The sequence below is a fragment of the Eurytemora carolleeae genome, unplaced genomic scaffold (assembly GCF_000591075.1).
Source record: "Eurytemora carolleeae unplaced genomic scaffold, Eaff_2.0 scaffold1372, whole genome shotgun sequence".
NCBI classification, from domain to species: domain Eukaryota; kingdom Metazoa; phylum Arthropoda; class Copepoda; order Calanoida; family Temoridae; genus Eurytemora; species Eurytemora carolleeae.
The window spans coordinates 8,703-17,923 of NW_019397277.1; the positions used below are offsets into that span (position 1 = coordinate 8,703).

At 33.5% G+C, this 9,221-nt stretch overlaps 1 protein-coding gene across 1 annotated transcript; it reads left to right on the forward strand.

Moving 5' to 3' along the window:
• The first annotated feature begins 5,204 nt into the window (after positions 1–5,204).
• On the forward strand, positions 5,205–9,004 carry LOC111713214 (keratin, type I cytoskeletal 9). The gene is made up of 5 exons (XM_023488039.1): positions 5,205–6,199; positions 7,007–7,119; positions 7,722–7,772; positions 8,739–8,826; positions 8,999–9,004. The coding sequence occupies exons 1-5, from the start codon at positions 5,237–5,239 to the stop codon at positions 9,002–9,004; spliced, it is 1,221 nt and encodes a 406-aa protein (XP_023343807.1). The 5' UTR covers positions 5,205–5,236.
• Positions 9,005–9,221: the final 217 nt, after the last annotated feature.

Here is a 9,221-nt window from a genome sequence, read left to right on the forward strand (position 1 = left end):
GCTCGGCCCCCTAGCCTGTACTAGCCGCAGCGCTCGGCCCAGAAAGTGTCTTAACCTAACCTAACCCTAAATACATACTAATTTAATTGAAAATTGTTAAAAAAGTGGTCATGTACAAAATTGATAGAATGGGGGGTCCAAAAATCGTTCTCTTGGATGGACCCATCTTTATAAGAATAAAGTCATTAAAGAAACGTTATGTTTCACTTATTGTCGCCAGCTGTAATTAGCTTGGCCCTTGGAGTAAAAAAGACAAGATATAAAATTGATGTTTACATATTTCTAATTTTTTAACATTTCAGAGAACATGAGTAAACGAAAGAGTTTAGAAATTCTGAAGTTTTTTAACCTAAAATTTGGAAAAACAATACTGAAGATGATGACTCTGGAGCATGGGTTAATTTTTCTGTTGATAGTTCCAGTACAACAGGAAGCAGGACCAGCAGCTGTGCTGATGTTGAGAGTTGTACAGTTAAACCCAGCAGCTGTGCTGATGCTCAGAGTTGTACAGGAAGGACCAGTAGCAGTGCTTATGCTAAGAGGGGGACAGGAAGGGCTAGCAGCTGTACTGATGCTGAGAGTTGTACAGTTAAACCCAGCAGCTGTGCTGATGCTGAGAGTTGTACAGTTAAACCCAGCTGCAGCTGTGCTGATGCTCAGAGTTGTTCAGGAAGGGCTAGCAGCTGTGCTGATGCTGAGAGTTGTACAGTTAACCCAGCAGTTGTGCTGATGCTCAGAGTTGTTCAGGAAGGACCAGTAGCACTGCTGATGCTAAGAGGGGGACATGAAGGGCTAGCAGCTGTGCTGATGCTGAGAGTTATACAGTTAACACTAGCACCTGTGCTGATGCTGAGAGTTGTACAGTTAACACTAGCAGCTGTGCTGATGCTGAGAGGGGGACAGGCAGAACTGCTAGTTGTGCTGATGCTGAGAGTGAAGCAGGAAGGATTGGCAGCAGTACTGGCGCTGACAGAGAAATATTTAAAGGTAACTTAATAAATCATACGCTGCCCATATTCTAGAAGCTTAAAGAATTCTGGCTTAAAGGAGAATTCAAAGTTAACTTAAATAAATTAGCCAAGCAAAAACTTGGTTTTTATTGTTATGATCTTTGTCTTACAATTTAGAGTATGTTGAATTCGGGTCAGAGGCTGTCAAGAAACTGACTGAAGAACAAAAATTTGTCATGGGAAATAGTTCCAGATGAAACTTCTAAAGAAAAGCGAACGTGCAAAATGGATTACTTAAAATCTAATCCATATCTAAGGTTAATAATATTTTGTTTAGTAGAAAACTGGACAGTTGGTGAATAGTTTTTAATGTGTTAAACTGTAATATTTAATACAGTATACGAAAAAATGCATTGATAACATTTTACCAACTGTCAAGTTTTGTGGGACATTCTGTAGCTAACTGAAAATGTGAGACATTTTTATTTCCATCCTGATCTAGAATATTCTGTATAATAAAGCTCTTCTCTCATATATTTAAATTTATTTCTTTGTTAGCTATAGCCGGCCAAACGACTGGGCCATATGAGCTGAATTTTTTTTAGGAAATCCATGGGTAACCTGGGGGTAAAAACTTCTTTAAAAATCAAACTTTTTTCTTCTTAAAAATTCAAATTTTTTCAGCAGGGTATTTAAAATTTCACAGGCATCGTCAGGCACTTCAGCTAGTTTTATTTATTTCGATCTATATTATTCTTATAATAATAATATTTTTGAGATAACTTGTGTTTAGTTATTTGTTGTGGAAAAATCTTTATACTGCAAAGCATGTGTCCTGCATCTGCCTGAAGAGAAAAAAGAAACCCTTGGAGCCTTTGTTCGGACTGGATTTAACAGATGGAAGCATTTTCATGATATTTTGATATCTCGCAACAAATCTAAATATCACAGACAGGCAGCTGCGGATATGCTTGGGCTGAAAGAAAGATATAGTCAAGACAAGCTTACCATTAAAGAAATCCTATCGTCACAACTTCAGCAGAAATGAGATGAAAATAAGCAAATACTTCTGTGTGAAATTGAGGTAAAATTTTTATTTAATAATATTTAATGTATTCTTTGGATATTGCAAGTTTTATGTTATTTTAACATCAAAATAATCGTCTTTAACATTGATTATTATTCTCAGAAATTTTAAATTGCTATTTTTCATTCTATATACACATAATTATAATTTTTAGTAGTATCACTCTGTTTATTTAAATAACTATGCTTATTTTAAATCTAAAAATTTTTAAAACGGTAAAATTAGATTTAACACAATTTTACTATGTATTATGTGTGCACAACACTTTTCTTCAACAGTTCATCCAATGATCTACTGTGTACATGAACAATAAATTGATGTCAAAATTGTTTGTGCTTTAGGCTCTTCTGTTTCTCGGGAAACGAGGATTTGCTCTTCGAGGACATAAGGATTCTCCCCGTACTTTAGATGAATTATCAAACAATTCTGGTAACTTCCTTGAACTTTTAAAGTTTATCGGAAAGTACAATCCTGTTCTAGAGAAACATCTGACAAACCCATCAAAAAAATGCTAGGGATGGGTTTATAAAGAATATTCTAGAAGCTAAGTTTTTTACAATATCTGTGGATGAAAGTACAACTGGTACAGAGCAAGAAATGTCCCTTGTAGCAATATATGTCCCTTGGAGAAATATATGTCCCTTGTAGCAATATATGTTAACTCTTTTTGTTAGAGTTGACAGAGTAACTGGAGAATACCTGGCCAAAGGAAAAAATATAAATTCATATTTATTTTTCAGAAATTAAACCAAAACTTTTATTGCATATTTCTTAACTTTGATCTAACCTAACAATTTTTCAAATATTTAATTTTTATATTTTAGTTATGATGGTGCTTCCAATATGTCGGGGAAGGAAAAAGGGGTTTTGTATCTCTGATTCTGAATGAAAACCCTTTGGAAATGTATGTGCATTGCTATTCGCACAAGTTAAATTTGGTTATTCAGAGCTTTATGAATATCCCTGAGCTTACTCTAGTTATAATTCTTCTCCTAACAGAACTCGATTGCTTTCAACAGTATTTGAAACGAATGAAACCCAGCCTATAAAAAGAAAAAAGTTCTGATAAATTTCTGTGCAACCCGCTGGTCACAAAGAGATGACACTTTTTAACATTTCTCTGGAGCCTACTTGTACATTGTGAAAGCTCTCAGGATCATTCTTAATCTACTGAAGTCCCCATTGATGGATTAGCCTTTGATGCAAATACATAGGCAGATGCTTTAATCTGCTCCATACTATAGAGAGTTTCTCTTTTAATATAGGGTTCTATACCATACACAAGTACTTTTCACCACAGGCAGCTCCGACTTCAAATCTTCAAGGGAAAGCTCAAGACATTTTGAGTGCACATATGGGGATGAAATCAGTATTAAAGGATTTTGAAAACCTTAGGGAAAATGTCAAGAGTTCGTTTAATCAAGTTTGGAGTCACAGCTCAAGGTTGGCAGAGGCTAAAAACATGGCAGTGAGACAGCATGAAGGACGCCATATTTAATGATCTGGCCCTTATGAACATTCATAGAGACATCCTAGAAACCGTAGAAGCCAAAAAAGTGAGCTTTTATAGACAAAAATCCGAGAAAAATTGAATTATATATATTCAATAGGTTCAGGGTTGATTTATCTTCATTTTTTAACAAAAAATAATTATAAAAATGCATAACAAAGTTGACAGGCTTTCTTTATATTGGAAGATTAGATCTTTATACAACTTTGCAAACTTTACTTTTAATCCTTATGTTTAGTAGTTTACATATAAATAATTTATTTTTTTAAATTTTAATAGGAATGGGCAATTCCAGATTCATTTTACAGAAACTTTTAATGTTTTTAGACTTTTGAAAGGTATTACGACAATATGAGGAGGTTCCAACATTTCAAAGCTTTATTCTGTAGAAGTTTTAATACTTTTAGACTTTTAAAAGATTTACGGGTTCAACGATTTGAAATTGTCTTCTGTAGAAGTTTACTATTATCAAACATGCAAATTTGTTACCCTCAAAGAAAATATAAGACAAAAACGATAGTTTTTGGGTTTTTAAAACGATCGTTTTTAGTTCGTTTTTGCTTTATGTTTTCACCTAGGATAACAAATTTGCATGTTTGATAATAGTAAACTTCTACACAAGACAATTTTAAATCGTTGAACCCGATCTTTTAAAAGTCCAAAAGTATTAAAAGTTTCTGTAAAACGAATCTAGCAATTGCCCATCGCTACATTTAAACCTACAGGGTTAACCACAAAGAATAGGAGTTACGAACAGATTAAAACTCTACAATCTTTAAATCGCATCCTTTGGGGTAACTTGTAACTCATTAGCGGAATGAAAAAATACCCTGAACCTTTTGCAGTTAATATCATAATCTTAAACCATATGTAAAATTATAATTAGTGTAGATTTCTGTTTCCACCTGTCAAGAAAATTTTATTTAGACTAATTAAGATTCAAACATTCGATCTCTAGAAAATCACAATATTTTGAAGATGAAGAATTATAAATGCACAATGTGTACACATTTGTGTACATAATTTGTACTATGTACTACACCCTGAACTAACGAGAGAGAGATGCATTCGGTTTCTTTTATTTGAAATCAAACGTGTTTTCGTCTATAACTCAACAGTCGTCAGACTTACAGATTTGTTTATTTTATACTTTTTCATTCAAAATGTATATGCAAACAAAAAAGTATTTAACATAAAAGGCTATAAAATTATGTAAAAGGGGCCAAATATTGATTTAAAGTCACAGTTTTCTGAAATATTGACAGAACCGTTAAATCCACGTGACTATGCTTTCTTTTCGATCCGCGCTCACCTTCTATTTCAACTGTTAGTTAAGAGTATTTTCTCAATTTTAAACAATGGCAAGAGTATTTTCTCAATTTAAAACAATAGCAATCAAATTTTGCGGATTTATTAAATGATTGTTCCTGGATTTTTTGAGTTATGTAATGGAAATGGAAATCTATTTTTTATACAGTAATATGTCTAAGTGAAAAATTGTTATTGCAGCTCTAAGGTAGAAATATTCTTATAGACTATAAGAGTAATTTTCTGTTATGAGCACTTAAAATACTCACTTCTAATGCTTATTTCTTAAAAAAGGTTTCGAGGGTACTTTTGTTTACATGGAGAGTTACTTGAATGTATAACGCCAGTCCCTTTTAACTGCAATAATTTCAGTTTTAAACAATGTCTGATGGAAGTGGTTTGCAGGAAGGACCTGGATCAGATGGAAGAGCAGAGGAAGGAGGAGAATCTAAAACGAGTTACTTATACAGAGGAAGAGGAAGAATAACAGGAGGAACAAGTAGGGGAAGAGGAAAAAGGGAAAACGATGAAGGAGAATCAAGCAGAGGAGGCGGAGAAAGGGGAAAGGGAAGAGGAGGAATGGATAATAAAGATGGAGGAGAATCAAGTGGAGCAGGTGGAGGAAGGGGAAGAGGAAGAGGATCAAGTGGAAGGGGAATATCATATAGAGAAGACGGAGGAACAACAAGAGAAAGATCAAATGGAGGAGGTGGCGGAACTGGAAGAGGAAAAATCTATAAAGTATCTGAAGAAGGAAGAAGAAAAACAGGAGAAACAGGACAAGGAAGATCAAACGGACGAGGACAAGCAAAGGGAAGGGTAAATCAAAATAAGGGAACAGAAATATCAAATAAAGGAACAAAAGGAAAGAGATCGGATAAAGAAGATAAAGGAATGTCTAGAAGAGACAGTAAAAAGGAAAGAGAAGGGTCGGCTGGAGGACCTGGAGGAAGCATAAGAACATTAGTTGGACGACTTTTGACAGGAAGATTTGACGATGGAGGAGGAATTAAGATAAGTGGAGATGAAGGAGTTCAAAGCAGATTTGATAAAACAGATACGAGAGAAAAAGTTAAAACGAGTTGGCCATTTGAGACCTCCGCTATCGGAGGAAAAGGAGAAATAAGCTCCGCTGTTGGAGGAAAAGGAAAAATAAGCTCCACTGTCGGAGTAAAAGGAGAAATAAGCTCCGCTGATGGAGGAAAAAGAGAAATATGCTTAGCTGTTGGAGAAAAAGGAGAAATGAGCTCTGTTGTCGGAGAAAAAGGAGAAATAAGCTCCGCTGCCGGAGGAAGTACTAAAACTACCAGAAGAGAACTGAAGATTACGAAGAAGATTGTTAAGGTTAGAAATTGCTCATTTTGGATTGCTCATATTTGATAAAAAGGATCAGGGGGGCGGCATTGCATGCCTCTGATCTCCTGTAATTATCAGAAAACAGTGGAATGATTGTCGTCTTCTATCTTTCTTCTGGTTTTAAAATGTCGCCTAAAATGTTATGATTTAACAAAAAAGGTTTAGTTTTTTAAATCTAATTTTTGACAGGATCACCTTGAAACTTATTAAATTTTATGAGAAAAGTAGCTTGAAAGTTTCTTTGAAGTTTTTTTGAAGGCCGATCAGTGTTTCTAAAGTAACTATAATTTTATTTGTTATTTGTGTTACATTTCTTAAATTTACAAAATTGTAAATCCCTTGAATAAACGTACAGGGTTACCCACAAAGGATGAAACTCTGAAGACGACCTGAAACTCTTTAAATTTGACGATTCCAAGGTTAAACAAAATCTTGCATACAATCTTTTAATGACTTATTTAATGATTTAACAAAGAAAGGAAAAGTTTATGGTTGCAGTAATTAATAAATATAAGGTAATATATAAAGGAATTTAATTTTGTACAGTCTCTCTCTGAAGGTTCATCTCTGATCCTTGAGGGTAACAATGTATGTCACAATTATGTGAAAATGGAAAATTTGAAATTTTTCCGTCTTTTTAGTTCTAAATATTGTTCTTGCATTTTTACAAATATTTCCATGGTATTAATTAAATATTGCATGATTCGTTGGGAACCTACATAGTTAAAGAAAGGAAAAGGCTAATATGATTCCATTGTTTGCTGGTCACCACTGTACCATGTCTGCAATGTTTAGGAACCGTATTACAAGCGGGACAGAGTTGTCCGGAAACCGCCGCCAACTACAGAACTGATAGACAAGAGTACAAGCAAGTTTATGGCAGTTTGGAAAAGACGACGTCTCCGCAGGAATTTCATGTGATGTTAAATTTGATTGAAGAAGAATTAAAATCGTCTTCAATCAACGCTGCAAAGGGGGCGAATATATAAGGGGGCCGTGGCATAAGGGGGAGACGAAGAACTAAACCTTCCATTAAATAGATCTTAATGTTGTTCTGTGTAATATAACATTCCTATAAGTATTAATTCCCTTTAACGATAATTTTCTAATCAATAAAATTCGAATGAATATCTCGCCGTTAAAGGGACTGTAACTTTGTTTTAATTGGACCTTGTATTGAATTGGCATGTCCGATTAACAACAGTACCCTTGAAACTTAATTGTCTTATCAAGTTTGACAAATTTGTTTTTGAAAACTTTTTAATTTCATTTGTGTTTCTCTTCAAAAGTGTTTTATGCAATTATTGTTTCAGAAACAATGTCATAATTATCGGAATTAAACACTTTTTCAGTCTAAAAGGGTGCAGACAATATCTCAGACATTATTGAATAGATCAAGGTTTCAAGGACACCTTAAGGTCATGTAAAACTTCGATAACATCCCCTTTAAGTAGTTGAAACCCTAATCCAAACCAACACTTGGATGTTGTATTCACATGGGAAAATGTAGGTATCAATTTAAGGCTAAACGAACCCTACGCCGAAAGAAAAAAACTTACAGGTAGGCCAATAGCTTTTTAAACAGAAGTCCTTGTGAAGTTATTTTTTTAATCTTAAATTCTGAATTGATAAAGTGGTATGTCCGATTAAGAATTCATGAGATATCAATCACTTTCTTATTGAAAGTTGGTTATTATCAATTGTGTCTTCACTATAAGTGACCTGCTTATTTCTGCTTGATAAAAAATATTAAAGAAATATTCAGATTTGAATACTTTTCCAGCGGTAAAAACCACGATATATTTCACATTATTGACCAGATTTAAATACTTGTCCAGCTGTAAAAACGACGATATATTTCACATTATTGCCAGATTTAAATACTTTTCCAGCTGTAAAAACGACGATATGTTATTATTGCCAGATTTAAATACTTTTCCAGCTGTAAAAACGACGATATATTCCACATTATTGCCAGATTTAAAGGGTACCGTTGTGAACTGGACATGTTCCTCTAAATATTTAATTTCATTCAAAATTACAATGACATTTCAGTAATTATGCATTTATCAAATTAGAAAATATTGGTTTAAATTATCAGTATCTAAACGCAGTCTTAACATATTTGAGAAAAATGAATTTGTGGCATGTTTTGTTTGGTTTTGACCTAATCAACTTATTTGAATAGATTTTAGAGGACTTTCCCCCAATTTTTAAATATATTTCTACTTTGTTTTTTTAATTGTTTTCAACTTTACGCTCGTGATGCTTTAGGACCCTACAAGAGTTTGGTTAGCGTTGGCAATGTAATATGGGAATATATATTTTTCATAACAAATACATATTTATCTCTTTACTAAAGAGGGAGGCAATAGGGACGCAACAATTATAGGAGGGAATATAACATTGCCTTAGCTTTCCTTTTGGTCTTGTGTATCCTTGGCAATCTAATATTGCCTTCAATATTTATATCATCCCTATTGCCAACCTGTAATGTATAGATGTTTAATTTTTATATTTTTTTAAGAACTGAGTGGAAGGTGCGGAACAAGTTTGGTATCCGAGAATGTAATTATCAAGTCACAAAATGGAGGTTCATTCTAAACTCAGATCAGGTTAGATATTATTTCAGAAACTTCAAAGCTGTGTAACTTTTTTGTTTTTAATGATATCGTCCAAATTTCAACTGCAATTATTTTTAAAGAATAGCTAGATCTAGAAATAAATACGCTACTTTGCAACTATCGATATTTCTCTGATATAAGTATAAAAAAAACTTTGACCTAGGTTTAAAAAGTAGTACTTTTTTCGTAATTTTTTGTATACATGTTTATTAAGTAGTTATTTATAATTATCAAAATAGTTTACATTGTGTACTTTGTTTATAACAATTCCTAATATCTATTCTGAACAGAATTTTATGATGCATACAACATCATATATTTGTTAAAGAACCCGTTAATTTAGCGACAAACCACTCATACACGTGCAACTTTAGGAACGAGGGGGG

Excerpts from the sequence above, each read along its gene's own strand:
- LOC111713214 (XM_023488039.1), top strand. The coding sequence starts at position 5,237 with ATGTCTGATGGAAGTGGTTTGCAGGAAGGACCTGGATCAGATGGAAGA. Across the intron at positions 6,200-7,006 it reads TTACGAAGAAGATTGTTAAG|GAACCGTATTACAAGCGGGA; the intron begins GTTAGAAATTGC and ends TGCAATGTTTAG. Across the intron at positions 7,120-7,721 it reads AAAAGACGACGTCTCCGCAG|GTATCAATTTAAGGCTAAAC; the intron begins GAATTTCATGTG and ends GGGAAAATGTAG.